General features: G+C 53.4%; 2 protein-coding genes across 2 annotated transcripts; both read right to left on the bottom strand.

The window, feature by feature from the left end:
- Window positions 1–411: 411 nt before the first annotated feature.
- On the bottom strand, window positions 412–7,015 carry LOC136991062 (olfactory receptor 52D1-like; the record flags this gene model as incomplete). The annotated part of the gene is made up of 2 exons (XM_067289549.1): window positions 6,109–7,015; window positions 412–434 (listed from the first exon to the last, which is right to left on the bottom strand). Coding segments are annotated over exons 1-2 (930 nt in total), but the record flags the coding sequence as incomplete, so codon positions are not given.
- A 10,834-nt stretch (window positions 7,016–17,849) lies between these two features.
- On the bottom strand, window positions 17,850–18,776 carry LOC136991063 (olfactory receptor 52D1-like; the record flags this gene model as incomplete). The annotated part of the gene is made up of 1 exon (XM_067289550.1): window positions 17,850–18,776. A coding segment is annotated over exon 1 (927 nt), but the record flags the coding sequence as incomplete, so codon positions are not given.
- Between the last annotated feature and the right edge of the window lie 307 nt (window positions 18,777–19,083).

Consider the following 19,083-nt stretch of genomic DNA (forward strand, 5'->3'; position numbering starts at 1 on the left):
ATTGAGCAGAAGATGACCTGGTCTTCCAGACCCTTGACCACCATCCCCAGAGCTCAAAAATCCTCTTTGATGGTCTCCAGTTTGCCCTTGGTGTCATTAGTGCCCACATGGAAGAGCAGGAGACAGGAACAGTCTGATGAGTGGACAAGCCCTGGCAGTCTTTCCATGACATCTCCCACACGAGCCCCTGGCAGGCAACAAACCTCTCTAGACAAGAGGTCACGTTGGCAGATAGGTGTCTCTGTACCCTGCAGCAGGGAGTCCCCCACAACAATCACCCGCCACTTCTTCCGGGTGTTCCCACAACGCACAGGGTCTGTTGTGCCAGTTGCTTCCCTTGCAGCCATGCCCATCTCCTCCTCATCCTGGAGGGCACTAAACCTCTCCTCAATTGCAAGTCCTCAGGAGGAGGAGGAGGAGGAGGAGGAGCCTTCCTCCTCCTACAAGCAGTGACCAGCTTCCAGCCACCTTCTACAGAGCTATGATGTACCATTTCACACGGCACACAGCCCTCCGGCAACTCCACTGCTGTGAGGGCTTGGGACTCCTGGAGCTGTACAGTCTCCGAGAATACCCTGTCTAGCTCTTGTTCATCCTCTCGGATGCTACGCAGCCTCCTGACTTCCTCCCATAACTCCCTTACCTGATGACACAACTCATCAACAGCAGCACACCTCCTGCAGGAGAGCTGACTGCCAGCCCAGGCCTCCCGGACAGGCCCCAAGCACTCCCTGCAGCCTGAGACCTGCAGAGCTGCATCTGCTGTCAGAGGGTCTGTCTGGGTCCCAGCCGCTGACACAGCTGACGCAGCAACTCCAACAGCTGCTGGGGAATGTGCTCTGCAGCGTGTCATGACCACACTTGAGGAAGCATACACCCCAGGGAGCAGAAAGGAAGGTGCCTCCTTGCACCCTTCTGCACAAACTGCTGCAGCTGTGCACTGCCTCTGGGAGCTGAGCTCTGGGCCTGGCTCTTATATAGGCCCCTCCCTAGCACTGACTCAAGGCTGCTTGACCTGCCCTAATCAAGGGCCACCTGGATCAAAGGCCCCAACTCCCTCTGGTCAGGGACAACCAACAGAGCTCGTTAGCAGCAGCTACCCCTAGCTAGAGCTTCTCCCAGGAGAAGTTGAGACCTCCTGCAGTTGTCCTTGCCCAGCTTCCCCTTTCCTGCTTGCAGCAATCACCTTCTAGTTCCTCGGGGGTCCTCAGAAAGCCCACAACTTCCAAGAAGGTCCTCAAGTTCTCGTCAGAGCCCAAACACTGCTGCGCAAACTGCTGCCTCTGTTCCCTGCCTCTCTTCGCTGCGCTCACGGTCCTACAATATTTGGTGTGGAGATATACCTTTTTGGTGATCCCATGCTGTGTTGGGGAAAATATACCTTTTTGCTGACCTCATGCCCATTTCTGGCCTCTCCAGTTGCAACCAGTATCAGCTAGTTCCTCCTGGTCAGCCCTGGACGCTGTCAGTTATTTGCGGTCAGCTGGGGCCTGAGATAAGGTGTTTGTGTGTGGGGGGATAGTTGTGCTCCACCACACTTTGGGCCTGAGATGGGGGGGAGGTAGTTGCGCTCTGCCCTGCTTTGGGCCCGAGATGTGGAGGGGGGTAGTTGCGTTCCGCCACAAACATCAAAACGTAAAATATTTTCGTGATGATCTTTAATTGCAAAGCCAGCAGTCGACATGCGCTTCTCGCCCGGGAGCCATAAACTGACCCTTGGCAGTTTGGCACACAACACCGGTATCAAAATTTGTGCTCCCGTATCTATCCAAAGCTTTCCCAGTTGTCCTTGAGGATCAACTGGAATCCAAATAAGTGGGCCATTATCACTTATCTACTGATAAGCCTCCACTTGCCAGACAGGCAGGCCCAATCGCCTCCCGGGCGTTACTCGTTTTTTGGCTTCATGCCCTGCGATTCCCCCCTAAGGGGGAGGAAGGCGTTGTCTCCCTTCCTGGGAACTGGCACCGGAGGGGTCGAAAGATGCTCCCTCCCTTTACGGTTATCTCATTTCTGGACTACCTCAGTTAGACTCAAGATAACGCCAGTAAGCTGGCCTTGAATCGTGGCTCTGGGAAGGCCTAGGGCTACTGCTTTTCTCCATAAGTCTTGCCCTTTCTCTTTTTCCTCCCGTTGAGTCACGAGGTTCAGACTGGACCCCTTGCTTTCTAAACTCCTTTGGAGAGGAGTCTAGGTGTGGCTGGATCCGATCCTAGTCTCAGACTTGGTCAACAGTTTATGTCTAAGTAATTATGTGCACAATTAATCAGAAATATAAGTCAGCAAAGTTTTGTGAAGTTCGCAAAAGTTCAGCATGCTATTAATCACTTACTGAGGATCTGTTGCGGGTAAGGAATCTCTCAACCTGGAGGAGTGACCTTGAGAGGCGTCCCTGCTCCAGAGGAGGTTCTGCAGAGCAGCCCGCTGCTGTGCAGGAGAGCTGAATGGGCTCTGGGCTGCCCCCTATTTATGTGTGTGTGTGTGGGGGAGATGATTGACTCATAGTCCTATTTGCATGCTAGACGGGCCTTAGTTGGCCCATGCTCAAGTAGCCCCTGCATACGTGCTGTTTACAGGGAGGTCAGGTTGAGGGGGAGATGTGGAGGGTCATGACAGGGTTAAACTGGTGGAAAGTTGCAAGTAGCGAGCAACAGGAGCCTCAGACAAACATACCCAAGGACACCGGTGCAGCTGGGAATGATACATCCTGAGAAAGTACAGATAAACTAGCAGAAGCCAGTGGGAACCAAAGTTAAAAGCAAGACAGCTTTTCTAAACAAGTAGCAAGGTACAAGACATGATCGCTGCATGTGTGATCGGTGTAATGATTGGCTACCTGTGACATAATCTGCATGACTGGCTTAGCAAAGTGTATCTGTGAAACCACTGAAGCAGCTAACTTTTTAAATATGCTCAGAAACAAACAATAAATGTCTCAAGATGCACCATGTCTTGAGTCCGTGCAATCATTCGCTACAGGGAGAGAGCACATCACAGGGGGGAAAAGGAGCACAGCGTCACACCTTTCCATGTGCCCTGTTCCTCTGGAGCTGGAGAGCGCTTGCTGGTGCTCGTCATCACCTCCTCCCCAGCACAGCTGAGGTCACGGTGGTGGCATCCTTCCCCTGGCTCAGTACAGCATCCCCAGCCCTGCAGTGCATCCCCAGCCCTGCACAGCCCCAAGAGGTCCTGCTCCTCGCACAGCCCAGCATTGCACGGCACAGCAGAGCCTGGCACAGCACAGCACTCTGGGGGCTGCTCCAGCTCTGTGCTCCCAGCAAGCGGGCACAGACGCCTTGATCCCCTGCCAGTGTCTGGGGGAGGAGAAGTGGTCAGGGCTGCCGCCTTAGCCCCAGCCAGCCCAGCCAGCCGCTGCACTGGCTCTTCCCAGCCATCTGCCCAAGTCCTGCCTGACCTGTGGCTACAGCCAAGGCTTCAGTGGCATTTGCAAAGCAGCACTGTGCGGCCCCATGCCTCAGTTTCCCTGGCTGTGCAGGGCAGCCTGAGGCTGGCATGGCCCTGCACGGCAGCCTTCCTCGCCTCCCTGCTTGGGTGAAAGCAGGGAAGGAGTTTTGGGTGGAAAAACGTGGCTTAGGGCACTGATGTGCCCAGCTCCCCACTTGCATCCAAGGAGCAACCAAGCGAAGGAGCAGGGGAGGTAATCCTAACGAACACCGAGGACACACATGATTGCTGTTACCTCATAAGAAAAAGTGAGAGTTTGTGTCACTTCATGGCATGAGGGCACAGTACACACTTCTAAGGGTTGCCTTAATGCACAGCCCTTTCCCCTGTAGTCACTGGATGGGGACAAAAACATGGACGAGCGTGAAATGCAGCTCCAGGATCATCAAGGGCTGCACGTTATGTTCACAGTGAAGAACACTCCTCTAATACCGTGCCAGACAAGGAGGGTAAAAATGGCCAGGGAGTTATTTTAGAACAGCGCTCGGAAAGGCTCAGAACGGATCACCCATGCATGGGACAAAATATGTCTTTTACCAGAGCAAAAGCAAGAGCAAAGGGCTCATGAGGCTCAGACAGCCCAGCACAGGTGGCTGTGTGTGTATAAAATACAGGAATGAGGAAGACAGGCATCAGAAAGAAGCCATTTGCTGATTCTGACTCATTGCATGGCAGCACAGCTCCACTGCCAGAGACACAAGGAGGACTCAGCCAAAAAACAGGGCTGTGTCTAGAGCAGGGCGGCATGGTGTCCACGATGATGAAATGCTCCCAGGCGATTTGCTGAAGCAGAAGCCCAAGCTAGAAGGTCGCGTGCTGAAAGCAGCTAGGTGCAAAGCCGCATAAACCCCAAAGCCTGGACCGAGCAGTGAATGTGTCCTGCCCTGCACAAAACGCATGAAAGGGGGAACTGCAGTACAGCTGCTCAGCTCTAAGTGCACACAAAAATCAGGCATTTGCAAGGAGCAGCCCTGGCACTGCCGACTGGCCCCGCCAGCTTGCGCTACCCGAGCCCCACGGCTGACAACAGCAGGGAGAGTGAAAACGTGGGTGGACAATGCAGCACCCCGGGAAGGCACCGCCGCTGTAACCGGCACACGGGCCCTTGTGCCACCGGTGCGGCAGCACGCTAGAGCCTGCACAAAAACAAGGGGTGGCGACAGCAATCACCTATGCTGCTTTATGGTGCATTAAATCAAGAATAGGCTTCAGTTCCTTAGAACACAAATGTCTTTCCTGACCAGTAAATACAGAGCGTTTAAGAGAAGAATGACAAAATACCTGTCCCGAGATAGGAAGTCCTTGCCATTAACAGCAGCAGCATCACTGATCAGCTACCCCTCAGCAAAGCTGCTGTTTAATAAAAGCCTGCAGGCAGCAACACCTTTAAAAGCAACAACAATTTACCAGCCCCGATGGTACCAGCAGCTGAAGTCTCTGACCAGGGCACATTGACTACACCAACTCTGGACAGAATGATTGTCCTTGTTCTTTATTAGGATCTCTGGCAATACCGAGTTGTGAATCCATTCCGTAGGGAAAAATATTCTTGCCACAGTTCTTTGTAGCAGCCTCTATTCCACTGTCATTGCACAAACTAATTCTAGGGTGGCAAAAACATCCCTCAGCGATGAGGAGGTCGTGTTCTGGTGTCCTTCTAAGTGCTTCTCCTCTCCACAGTGCTGCTGGGTGTCACGTCCACGCTCTGAACTGGGAACCCTGGGTGCATCGTTCACTGTAAGTTCAGGCCCCGTCTAGCGTGGCTGCTTTTGGCCAAGTCCATCTGGATGAGCTGCAATTCCCACCTCTAACTCGGTTTCCCTGCAGTTGGAGACAGCGTGCTCTGGAGATGTGCACTGTGCTGCCAAGACTGCCCAGGCAGCAGCTTTCCAAGCCCAGGCAGCATCCCAGCGCTACTGATGGCAGCAGAGCACACCTGCAGCAGGCAGTGCTTCCAGGCAGCAGTGTCTTGCCGGGGCATAGATGGTCCAACACCATCCAGCCATTCATTTGGCTACTGCCAAGGGATCTGTGAAGTGTTTCTTGTGCTGTGAGAGGCGCAGACACAGAGAACCTGCTACCAAAGGTGAGGCAGATGCTGGGAGAAAGCGGTGCGTTTCCATATTGTCACAGACTCGTGCAGTAATTCTGGAGGGTGCTATGGGACACGACGACAGAGCCAGAATCACCTGGAAGAGCCAGGGCTGCAGACAGGAAATGTGCTGGCAGTGCAGACTGCAGGACGGGAGAGACACTTACCTCCTCGCCTGTGCATCAGGAGGGCTGTAGCTCACATTTCTCAGCAATCAGCACTCACCGAGGTTTTCCTGCTATGCCCCCTCTCCGGGTGTCTCATCCCTGCCATGCAGATCCCTTGACAGCAATGAGAGGATTGGCATGGCTGATGCTTTCCCTTGTCCCCACAGGGCCTGGGCACAAGCACCTCACAGGCCTGCATGGAGACCTGGAGACCCTCGGAAATGCTGCACCTGAGCTTTGCCTCCAAACCCTTTTGCAGGCGCAGCATCTCTCTGCCTTGAACAAATGCACAAGCTCTGAGCAAGGCTCGGAAACACCAGCCCCAATAAACAACTCAGTTTCTCCGGCTTCCCATCCAAGACAACATGGACATTACTGTCTCACGAATCTGCTTGTTGTTCACTCCATAAATGATGGGATTTAGCATGGGGGGAACCACTACGTAGAGACAGGCCAGCAGGATGTGGACGTGGCGCGGGATGCTGTGGCCACCAAAGCGGTGCGTGAGAAAGGAGAAGAATGCCGGCGTGTAGAACAGGAGGATGATGCAGAGGTGGGAGCCGCAGGTGCTCATAGCTTTGCGACGGGCACCTGCGGAGGGCAGCTGGAAGACAGTCCTGAGAATCAGTCCATAAGACACAGCAATGAGCACTACATCTATCCCCAACGACAGCAGGATAACTGTTAAACCATACACAGCATTGACTTTTATGCTTGTGCAGGCCAGCCTGGCTACACCCATGTGCTCGCAGTACGAATGAGGGATAACGTGGTTTCTGCAGTAAGACAGCCTTAGCAGCAAAAAAACCATCGGGAGGATGATGCAGACACCTCTGACAACAGCTGCCAGCTCTATTCTCCATATGACTGAGTGGGTCAATAAAGTCACATATCTCAGGGGGTTGCAGATGGCAACATACCGATCAAAGGCCATGGCCACCAGAATTCCTGACTCTGCAGCAAAAATAAAATGAACGAGAAACACCTGAGCAAGGCATGCACCAAAAGAGATGTCCCCCACTCTGAACCAGAAAATAGCTAACATCCTGGGCACTGTAGTGGTAGATAAGAGCAAGTCTGCTACAGTTAATGCAGAAAGGAAAAGGTACATAGGCTTGTGGAGGCTTTGCTCTCTCACTATGGTAAATAGCAAGACTAAGTTGCCTAGAAGGGCAAAAATATACATGGAGAAGAAGGGGAGAGAAATCCAGAGGTGAAACTTCTCCAGGCCTGGGATGCCAACAAGGAGGAATGTTCCTGGCCGGAAGGCTGTGTCATTGACGTCTGCCATAGGGGTCTTTGGTCTTCTACTTAGAAACACCTGAAAAATAAAGGACAGCACAAGAGAAAGCATAAATGCCAGCAGAGCTCAGCAGCATTGCCAGCTGGGGAAATCCGGCATCCAGTGAAGTCAATGCAAGTTTTAGCATTCATACCAGAAACTCCGTCACACTACAAAACATGAGGAGAGTGTGCAGAGCTGCACCCTGCACTGAGATCGCATGGCAACTTTTCTGCCCCTCGGTCCGCATTTTGAGGAGGCATGAGGAAGCTGAAAGCTGCTGAGCTAGTCACTGGTTTGTGGGGAGAAAAACAAAAACCTAAGGCCGAGGTAACAGCAGACGCTGCTGGGCTCCATGTGAAGCCCAGTGCTCTGGGAAGGGAAGAGACGCAGCAACATCCGCTTGGATTAGGCAAGAGGAAAAGCGGGAGGAAATTCAGAGAAAGCCCAGCTAGCAAGGTGGATGCTCACCAGTGCAGCAAAAGAAGGTCAAGGCAGCAAACACAAATTGAAAGGGGCGATTTACATTCAGCCCTAGGCAGAGGCTGCTTCTGGGTGCAGGCCACCCCGCACCCACGGAGCAGAGGTCATTCCCCTGTTCGAGCCAGGCTGGTGAAACACGGCAGCTCCTGCCGCTCGCGAGGGCAAGGCTGGGCTGCCGAGCTGGGAGCTGCACAACGGGCTTCTGCAGCACAGCCCTGGCTGTGATGACCACGCTCTGTGAGCTCTCCACCCTGCTGCCACATCTGCCTCCCCCATCACACCCAAATGCTTGTCCCTTACTCTGCTACACAGAGCAGCAGTGCCCCATTGCCTTGCGGCTTCGCAGCCCTCACCTTTTGCAGAAGACAGCTCAGAGATCGCCGTGCCGCAGCAACAAAAAGCAGTCCCAGCACTGAGGACTGCACACGGTGACTCACCAGGTCTGGCCTTAAGCGGCGAGGAGGAGCTGCAGGCAGTGATCTTGGTGGAGCATTTGCAGTGCTGCTGTCTCAGACCTCAGCGTATTTATGCTCTCTTGCTGCAAGTCCCAGAAGGATGCTTAGGGCCAACAGGGAGCTGCAGCTCTCTGGTCTGCTCTGAGGCGTCCAGATGCAGGTGATGAAATGTAAGTCTGAAAATGAGCAGTAGAGGCGCAGGAAGCAAATCCATCTGCCCAGGTGAGCAGGAGGGAGTGTGAAGAGGAGAAAGCTAGCAGAAAGTATAAATGATAATTTTGGAATGGTAACTCCTTCCCATGCAGATGAAAGGCAGCATCAAGCAGCAGCTTGCAGAATGTAGTGAGCCACACAAAGCGTGGAAGAAAAGACACAACACTTATGATTGCTTTCCTCACATCAGCTCTAGCTGTCTGCCTTGGAGTGAATACCTGGGCCTTGCCCAGCCGTCCCACTGACACCTGACACAGCCCATCCTGCAGGAGTCCAAATCAAAGCGGATGTGCAAACCCTTGGAACTTCTTACAAGTCGCACGCCACCTGCTATTGTGCAGCATGGGTGTAGTGCCTGTCAACACGCCTCAGTTAACAGTGTGCACCTCCAAGGATGCATTACCACTAGTCAGTCCTAACTAGCGTCATGTTTCTATCACATATACTCGGCAGAGTTCAGCTGTGAGAGTCTCAAGTACTGAAAGACTTTCCTGATGGGGAAGCAGATCTTCTCACCTGTGGCCTCAGCACCATCGAGAGCTTCACTGTAGCTGGTGCAGCTCTCATTGATGCATGCACACATTGAGCGGAGGAAAGACTCTTCTGTTCCCCCAGCTGCCTCTTGCCCTTGCACCTGGAGGCTCAGCAGTTTTCTGACGGACACCTTTCAGTCCAGTTTCTGGAAGAAAGGAATAAAGCTTGTTTGAAAGGGCACGCCAAGCAGGTGCCCCCACACGGAGCTAGTCCGATGCTCAGCAACTCTGCCTGACAGGACACTGCTCCTTGCCACCCGGACAGCAGCACAAACATCTCGAGGGCCTTGGTGCTGCTCCAGACACACTGCTGTTGGCAGGCATTCACACAGAGCCCAGCGCCTGCCAAACTGGCCTCTCCTTGCTCCATGCTCACTGTGCCTGCTGAGAGACACTTTTCCTCCTGGTTATGCAGCCTGGTCTGGTGCTCAGTCACCCTCACTGTGAAGATGTTTTTTCTCATATTCAGATGGAACTTCCTGTGTTTCGGTTTGTGGCCATTGGCTCACGTCCTGTCACTGGGCACCACTGAAAAGAGTCTGGCTCCATCCTCTTGACACCCTCCCTTCAGATACTTGTACACATTGATAAGATCTCCTCTCAGCCTTCTCTTTTCCAAGCTAAACAGGCCCAGCTCTCTCAGCCTTTCCTCATAAGAGAGATGCTCCAGTCCCCTAATCATCTTTGTAGCCCTTCGCTGGACTCACTCCAGTATTGCCACATCCCTCTTGTTCTGGGGAGCCCAGAACTGCACACAGTACTGCAGATGTGGCCTCAGCAGGGCTGAGGAGAGGGGCAGGATCACCTCCCTCGACCTGCTGGCAACACTCTTCCTGAGGCACCCCAGGAGACCATTGGCCTTCTTGGCCACAAGGCCACATTGCTGCCTCATGCTTAACTTGGTGTCCACCAGCACTTCCAGGTCCTTCTCAGCAGAGCTGCTTTCCAGCAGGTCAACCCCCAACCTCTACTGCTGCATGGGGTTATTCCTGCCCAGGTGCAGGACCCTGCACTTGCCTTTCTTGAACTTCAGCAGGTTCCTCTCCGCCCACCTCTCCAGCCTCTCCACGTCTCTCTGAACGGCAGCACAGCCCTCTGGGGTATCGGCCACTCCTCCCAGTTTGGTATCATCAGCAGACTTGCTGAGGGTGCACTCTGTGCCTTCCTCCAGGTCATTGATGAAGAAGTTGAACAAGACTGGACCCAGTCCTGACCCCTGGGGGCCAGCACTAGCTACAGGCCCCCAACTAGACTCTGCAGCACTGAGCACAACCCTCGGAGCTCTGCCATTCAGCCACTTCTCAAGCCACCTCACTCTCCACTCATCTAGCCCACACTTCCTGAGCTTGTCTGTGGGGATGTTATGGGAGACAGTGTCGAAAGCCTTGCTGCAGTCAAGGTAGACAACATCCACTGCTCTCCCCTCATCTACCCAGCCAGCCATTCCATCCCAGAAGGCTATCAGCTTGGTTCAGCATGATTTCCCCTTGGTGAAGCCTTGCTGACTACTCCTGATCACCTTCTTGTCCTCCACATGCTTGCAGATGGCCTCCACGATGAGCTGCTGCATCACCTTTCCAGGGATGGAGGTGAGGCTGACTGGCCTCTCGTATTTGAAGAAGCCCTTCTTGTTGTCCTTGACATCCCTTGCCACATTGCATTCTAAATGGGTCTTAGCCTTCTTCGTCGCATCCCTGCACACTCCGACAACGTTCCTATATTCCTCCCAAGTGGCCTGTCCCCCTTTCCACTTTCTCTATACTTCCTTCTTCTGGTTGAGTTTTGCCAGGAGCTCCTTGCTCATCCACGCAGCTCTCCTACCTCCTTTGCTTGACTTCCTACTCATAGGGATGCACCGCTCTTGAGCCTGGAGGAAGTGATGCTTGAATAGTAACCAGCTCTCTTGGACCCCCCTTCCATCTAGGTCCCTAACCCTTGGGATTCCTCCAAGAAGGTCCCTGAAGACGCCAAAGTTTGCTCTCCTGAACTCCAGCGTTGCCATCCTACTTAGTGCCCTGCCTCCTCCTCGCAGCATCCTGAACTCCACCATCTCATGGTCACTGCAGCCAAGGCTGCCCCCCGACCTTCACATCTCCAACCAATCCTTCTTTGTTTGTTACTACAAGGTCCAGCAGCACACCTCTCCTCCTTGGCTCCTCCAACACCTGTGTCAAGAAGTTATCACCAATGCTCTGCAGGAACCTCCGGGACTCTTTGAGCCTAGCTGCGCTGTCTCTCCAGCAGATATCAGGGTGCTTCAAGTCCCCCGTGAGAACCAGGGCCTGGGATCGTGAGGCTACTTCCAGTTGTCTGGAGAAGGCCTCAGAGACTTCCTCTTCCTGATCAGCTGGCCTGTAGTAAACACCCACAACACGGTCACCCATGCTAGCCTGCCCTTGAATCCTTACCCACAAGCTCTCCACTCGCTCTTCATCCACCCCTAGGCACAGCTCCATACATTCCAGTTGTTCTCTCACACAAAGAGCAACTCCACCACCTCACCTTCCTGGCCTGTCTTTCCTAAAAAGCATGTAGCCATCCATGACAGCACTCCAGTCATGTGAGCTATCCCAGGTGGTCTCTGTAACTGCAATGAGACCATGGCCCTGCATCCACACACAGATCTCTAGTTCTTCCTGTTTATTCCCCATGCTGCGTGCACTGGTGTACAGGCATTTCAGAGAGGTGATCGAGCATGCAGGTTTCCCAGGAGGGATGCAAGAGGATCCTCCATAACCACATCCCACGCGCACTTCCCTGGCTGCATGCACCTGCTGGAGGCATCCCGACTTGAGCAGTCTTTTGCCAACTACCCTGTCACTATAACTCTCCCCTTCCCCCATCTTTCCTAGTTTAAAGCTCTCCTTACCAGCTTGGCCAACCTGTTGGCAAAGACATGCATGCCCCGCTTAGTGAGGCGGATCCCATCTCTCCCCAGCAGTTGTCCATCTTCAAACAGGGTCCCATGGTCGTAGAAACCAAAACCCTGTTGCCAACACCAGCGGCGCAGCCAGTTGTTAACTTGGAAACTCTGTCTCCTCCTCCTCTCATCCATCCCCCTCACCGGCAGGATTGAGCAGAAGATGACCTGGTCTTCCAGACCCTTGACCACCATCCCCAGAGCTCAAAAATCCTCTTTGATGGTCTCCAGTTTGCCCTTGGTGTCATTAGTGCCCACATGGAAGAGCAGGAGACAGGAACAGTCTGATGAGTGGACAAGCCCTGGCAGTCTTTCCATGACATCTCCCACACGAGCCCCTGGCAGGCAACAAACCTCTCTAGACAAGAGGTCACGTTGGCAGATAGGTGTCTCTGTACCCTGCAGCAGGGAGTCCCCCACAACAATCACCCGCCACTTCTTCCGGGTGTTCCCACAACGCACAGGGTCTGTTGTGCCAGTTGCTTCCCTTGCAGCCATGCCCATCTCCTCCTCATCCTGGAGGGCACTAAACCTCTCCTCAATTGCAAGTCCTCAGGAGGAGGAGGAGGAGGAGGAGGAGCCTTCCTCCTCCTACAAGCAGTGACCAGCTTCCAGCCACCTTCTACAGAGCTATGATGTACCATTTCACACGGCACACAGCCCTCCGGCAACTCCACTGCTGTGAGGGCTTGGGACTCCTGGAGCTGTACAGTCTCCGAGAATACCCTGTCTAGCTCTTGTTCATCCTCTCGGATGCTACGCAGCCTCCTGACTTCCTCCCATAACTCCCTTACCTGACGACACAACTCATCAACAGCAGCACACCTCCTGCAGGAGAGCTGACTGCCAGCCCAGGCCTCCCGGACAGGCCCCAAGCACTCCCTGCAGCCTGAGACCTGCAGAGCTGCATCTGCTGTCAGAGGGTCTGTCTGGGTCCCAGCCGCTGACACAGCTGACGCAGCAACTCCAACAGCTGCTGGGGAATGTGCTCTGCAGCGTGTCATGACCACACTTGAGGAAGCATACACCCCAGGGAGCAGAAAGGAAGGTGCCTCCTTGCACCCTTCTGCACAAACTGCTGCAGCTGTGCACTGCCTCTGGGAGCTGAGCTCTGGGCCTGGCTCTTATATAGGCCCCTCCCTAGCACTGACTCAAGGCTGCTTGACCTGCCCTAATCAAGGGCCACCTGGATCAAAGGCCCCAACTCCCTCTGGTCAGGGACAACCAACAGAGCTCGTTAGCAGCAGCTACCCCTAGCTAGAGCTTCTCCCAGGAGAAGTTGAGACCTCCTGCAGTTGTCCTTGCCCAGCTTCCCCTTTCCTGCTTGCAGCAATCACCTTCTAGTTCCTCGGGGGTCCTCAGAAAGCCCACAACTTCCAAGAAGGTCCTCAAGTTCTCGTCAGAGCCCAAACACTGCTGCGCAAACTGCTGCCTCTGTTCCCTGCCTCTCTTCGCTGCGCTCACGGTCCTACAATATTTGGTGTGGAGATATACCTTTTTGGTGATCCCATGCTGTGTTGGGGAAAATATACCTTTTTGCTGACCTCATGCCCATTTCTGGCCTCTCCAGTTGCAACCAGTATCAGCTAGTTCCTCCTGGTCAGCCCTGGACGCTGTCAGTTATTTGCGGTCAGCTGGGGCCTGAGATAAGGTGTTTGTGTGTGGGGGGATAGTTGTGCTCCACCACACTTTGGGCCTGAGATGGGGGGGAGGTAGTTGCGCTCTGCCCTGCTTTGGGCCCGAGATGTGGAGGGGGGTAGTTGCGTTCCGCCACAAACATCAAAACGTAAAATATTTTCGTGATGATCTTTAATTGCAAAGCCAGCAGTCGACATGCGCTTCTCGCCCGGGAGCCATAAACTGACCCTTGGCAGTTTGGCACACAACACCGGTATCAAAATTTGTGCTCCCGTATCTATCCAAAGCTTTCCCAGTTGTCCTTGAGGATCAACTGGAATCCAAATAAGTGGGCCATTATCACTTATCTACTGATAAGCCTCCACTTGCCAGACAGGCAGGCCCAATCGCCTCCCGGGCGTTACTCGTTTTTTGGCTTCATGCCCTGCGATTCCCCCCTAAGGGGGAGGAAGGCGTTGTCTCCCTTCCTGGGAACTGGCACCGGAGGGGTCGAAAGATGCTCCCTCCCTTTACGGTTATCTCATTTCTGGACTACCTCAGTTAGACTCAAGATAACGCCAGTAAGCTGGCCTTGAATCGTGGCTCTGGGAAGGCCTAGGGCTACTGCTTTTCTCCATAAGTCTTGCCCTTTCTCTTTTTCCTCCCGTTGAGTCACGAGGTTCAGACTGGACCCCTTGCTTTCTAAACTCCTTTGGAGAGGAGTCTAGGTGTGGCTGGATCCGATCCTAGTCTCAGACTTGGTCAACAGTTTATGTCTAAGTAATTATGTGCACAATTAATCAGAAATATAAGTCAGCAAAGTTTTGTGAAGTTCGCAAAAGTTCAGCATGCTATTAATCACTTACTGAGGATCTGTTGCGGGTAAGGAATCTCTCAACCTGGAGGAGTGACCTTGAGAGGCGTCCCTGCTCCAGAGGAGGTTCTGCAGAGCAGCCCGCTGCTGTGCAGGAGAGCTGAATGGGCTCTGGGCTGCCCCCTATTTATGTGTGTGTGTGTGGGGGAGATGATTGACTCATAGTCCTATTTGCATGCTAGACGGGCCTTAGTTGGCCCATGCTCAAGTAGCCCCTGCATACGTGCTGTTTACAGGGAGGTCAGGTTGAGGGGGAGATGTGGAGGGTCATGACAGGGTTAAACTGGTGGAAAGTTGCAAGTAGCGAGCAACAGGAGCCTCAGACAAACATACCCAAGGACACCGGTGCAGCTGGGAATGAAACATCCTGAGAAAGTACAGATAAACTAGCAGAAGCCAGTGGGAACCAAAGTTAAAAGCAAGACAGCTTTTCTAAACAAGTAGCAAGGTACAAGACATGATCGCTGCATGTGTGATCGGTGTAATGATTGGCTACCTGTGACATAATCTGCATGACTGGCTTAGCAAAGTGTATCTGTGAAACCACTGAAGCAGCTAACTTTTTAAATATGCTCAGAAACAAACAATAAATGTCTCAAGATGCACCATGTCTTGAGTCCGTGCAATCATTCGCTACAGGGAGAGAGCACATCACAGGGGGGAAAAGGAGCACAGCGTCACACCTTTCCATGTGCCCTGTTCCTCTGGAGCTGGAGAGCGCTTGCTGGTGCTCGTCATCACCTCCTCCCCAGCACAGCTGAGGTCACGGTGGTGGCATCCTTCCCCTGGCTCAGTACAGCATCCCCAGCCCTGCAGTGCATCCCCAGCCCTGCACAGCCCCAAGAGGTCCTGCTCCTCGCACAGCCCAGCATTGCACGGCACAGCAGAGCCTGGCACAGCACAGCACTCTGGGGGCTGCTCCAGCTCTGTGCTCCCAGCAAGCGGGCACAGACGCCTTGATCCCCTGCCAGTGTCTGGGGGAGGAGAAGTGGTCAGGGCTGCCGCCTTAGCCCCAGCCAGCCCAGCCAGCCGCTGCACTGGCTCTTCCCAGCCATCTGCCCAAGTCCTGCCTGACCTGTGGCTACAGCCAAGGCTTCAGTGGCATTTGCAAAGCAGCACTGTGCGGCCCCATGCCTCAGTTTCCCTGGCTGTGCAGGGCAGCCTGAGGCTGGCATGGCCCTGCACGGCAGCCTTCCTCGCCTCCCTGCTTGGGTGAAAGCAGGGAAGGAGTTTTGGGTGGAAAAACGTGGCTTAGGGCACTGATGTGCCCAGCTCCCCACTTGCATCCAAGGAGCAACCAAGCGAAGGAGCAGGGGAGGTAATCCTAACGAACACCGAGGACACACATGATTGCTGTTACCTCATAAGAAAAAGTGAGAGTTTGTGTCACTTCATGGCATGAGGGCACAGTACACACTTCTAAGGGTTGCCTTAATGCACAGCCCTTTCCCCTGTAGTCACTGGATGGGGACAAAAACATGGACGAGCGTGAAATGCAGCTCCAGGATCATCAAGGGCTGCACGTTATGTTCACAGTGAAGAACACTCCTCTAATACCGTGCCAGACAAGGAGGGTAAAAATGGCCAGGGAGTTATTTTAGAACAGCGCTCGGAAAGGCTCAGAACGGATCACCCATGCATGGGACAAAATATGTCTTTTACCAGAGCAAAAGCAAGAGCAAAGGGCTCATGAGGCTCAGACAGCCCAGCACAGGTGGCTGTGTGTGTATAAAATACAGGAATGAGGAAGACAGGCATCAGAAAGAAGCCATTTGCTGATTCTGACTCATTGCATGGCAGCACAGCTCCACTGCCAGAGACACAAGGAGGACTCAGCCAAAAAACAGGGCTGTGTCTAGAGCAGGGCGGCATGGTGTCCACGATGATGAAATGCTCCCAGGCGATTTGCTGAAGCAGAAGCCCAAGCTAGAAGGTCGCGTGCTGAAAGCAGCTAGGTGCAAAGCCGCATAAACCCCAAAGCCTGGACCGAGCAGTGAATGTGTCCTGCCCTGCACAAAACGCATGAAAGGGGGAACTGCAGTACAGCTGCTCAGCTCTAAGTGCACACAAAAATCAGGCATTTGCAAGGAGCAGCCCTGGCACTGCCGACTGGCCCCGCCAGCTTGCGCTACCCGAGCCCCACGGCTGACAACAGCAGGGAGAGTGAAAACGTGGGTGGACAATGCAGCACCCCGGGAAGGCACCGCCGCTGTAACCGGCACACGGGCCCTTGTGCCACCGGTGCGGCAGCACGCTAGAGCCTGCACAAAAACAAGGGGTGGCGACAGCAATCACCTATGCTGCTTTATGGTGCATTAAATCAAGAATAGGCTTCAGTTCCTTAGAACACAAATGTCTTTCCTGACCAGTAAATACAGAGCGTTTAAGAGAAGAATGACAAAATACCTGTCCCGAGATAGGAAGTCCTTGCCATTAACAGCAGCAGCATCACTGATCAGCTACCCCTCAGCAAAGCTGCTGTTTAATAAAAGCCTGCAGGCAGCAACACCTTTAAAAGCAACAACAATTTACCAGCCCCGATGGTACCAGCAGCTGAAGTCTCTGACCAGGGCACATTGACTACACCAACTCTGGACAGAATGATTGTCCTTGTTCTTTATTAGGATCTCTGGCAATACCGAGTTGTGAATCCATTCCGTAGGGAAAAATATTCTTGCCACAGTTCTTTGTAGCAGCCTCTATTCCACTGTCATTGCATAAACTAATTCTAGGGTGGCAAAAACATCCCTCAGCGATGAGGAGGTCGTGTTCTGGTGTCCTTCTAAGTGCTTCTCCTCTCCACAGTGCTGCTGGGTGTCACGTCCACGCTCTGAACTGGGAACCCTGGGTGCATCGTTCACTGTAAGTTCAGGCCCCGTCTAGCGTGGCTGCTTTTGGCCAAGTCCATCTGGATGAGCTGCAATTCCCACCTCTAACTCGCTTTCCCTGCAGTTGGAGACAGCGTGCTCTGGAGATGTGCACTGTGCTGCCAAGACTGCCCAGGCAGCAGCTTTCCAAGCCCAGGCAGCATCCCAGCGCTACTGATGGCAGCAGAGCACACCTGCAGCAGGCAGTGCTTCCAGGCAGCAGTGTCTTGCCGGGGCATAGATGGTCCAACACCATCCAGCCATTCATTTGGCTACTGCCAAGGGATCTGTGAAGTGTTTCTTGTGCTGTGAGAGGCGCAGACACAGAGAACCTGCTACCAAAGGTGAGGCAGATGCTGGGAGAAAGCGGTGCGTTTCCATATTGTCACAGACTCGTGCAGTAATTCTGGAGGGTGCTATGGGACACGACGACAGAGCCAGAATCACCTGGAAGAGCCAGGGCTGCAGACAGGAAATGTGCTGGCAGTGCAGACTGCAGGACGGGAGAGACACTTACCTCCTCGCCTGTGCATCAGGAGGGCTGTAGCTCACATTTCTCAGCAATCAGCACTCACCGAGGTTTTCCTGCTATGCCCCCTCTCCGGGTGTCTCATCCCTGCCATGCAGATCCCTTGACAGCAATGAGAGGATTGGCATGGCTGATGCTTTCCCTTGTCCCCACAGGGCCTGGGCACAAGCACCTCACAGGCCTGCATGGAGACCTGGAGACCCTCGGAAATGCTGCACCTGAGCTTTGCCTCCAAACCCTTTTGCAGGCGCAGCATCTCTCTGCCTTGAACAAATGCACAAGCTCTGAGCAAGGCTCGGAAACACCAGCCCCAATAAACAACTCAGTTTCTCCGGCTTCCCATCCAAGACAACATGGACATTACTGTCTCACGAATCTGCTTGTTGTTCACTCCATAAATGATGGGATTTAGCATGGGGGGAACCACTACGTAGAGACAGGCCAGCAGGATGTGGACGTGGCGCGGGATGCTGTGGCCACCAAAGCGGTGCGTGAGAAAGGAGAAGAATGCCGGCGTGTAGAACAGGAGGATGATGCAGAGGTGGGAGCCGCAGGTGCTCATAGCTTTGCGACGGGCACCTGCGGAGGGCAGCTGGAAGACAGTCCTGAGAATCAGTCCATAAGACACAGCAATGAGCACTACATCTATCCCCAACGACAGCAGGATAACTGTTAAACCATACACAGCATTGACTTTTATGCTTGTGCAGGCCAGCCTGGCTACACCCATGTGCTCGCAGTACGAATGAGGGATAACGTGGTTTCTGCAGTAAGACAGCCTTAGAAGGAGAAAAAGAGCTGGGAGGACAATTGAGAAGCCTCTGACAACAGCTGCCAGCTCTATTCTCCATATGACTGAGTGGGTCAATAAAGTCACATATCTCAGGGGGTTGCAGATGGCAACATACCGATCAAAGGCCATGGCCACCAGAATTCCTGACTCTGCAGCAAAAATAAAATGAACGAGAAACACCTGAGCAAGGCATGCACCAAAAGAGATGTCCCCCACTCTGAACCAGAAAATAGCTAACATCCTGGGCACTGTAGTGGTAGATAAGAGCAAGTCTGCTACAGTTAATGCAGAAAGGAAAAGGTACATAGGCTTGTGGAGGCTTTGCTCTCTCACTATGGTAAATAGCAAGACTAAGTTGCCTAGAAGGGCAAAAATATACATGGAGAAGAAGGGGAGAGAAATCCAGAGGTGAAACTTCTCCAGGCCTGGGATGCCAACAAGGAGGAATGTTCCTGGCCGGAAGGCTGTGTCATTGACGTCTGCCATAGGGGTCTTTGGTCTTCTACTTAGAAACACCTGAAAAATAAAGGACAGCACAAGAGAAAGCATAAATGCCAGCAGAGCTCAGCAGCATTGCCAGCTGGGGAAATCCGGCATCCAGTGAAGTCAATGCAAGTTTTAGCATTCATACCAGAAACTCCGTCACACTACAAAACATGAGGAGAGTGTGCAGAGCTGCACCCTGCACTGAGATCGCATGGCAACTTTTCTGCCCCTCGGTCCGCATTTTGAGGAGGCATGAGGAAGCTGAAAGCTGCTGAGCTAGTCACTGGTTTGTGGGGAGAAAAACAAA

This window comes from Apteryx mantelli, chromosome 1 (assembly GCF_036417845.1).
Source record: "Apteryx mantelli isolate bAptMan1 chromosome 1, bAptMan1.hap1, whole genome shotgun sequence".
NCBI lineage: Eukaryota > Metazoa > Chordata > Aves > Apterygiformes > Apterygidae > Apteryx > Apteryx mantelli.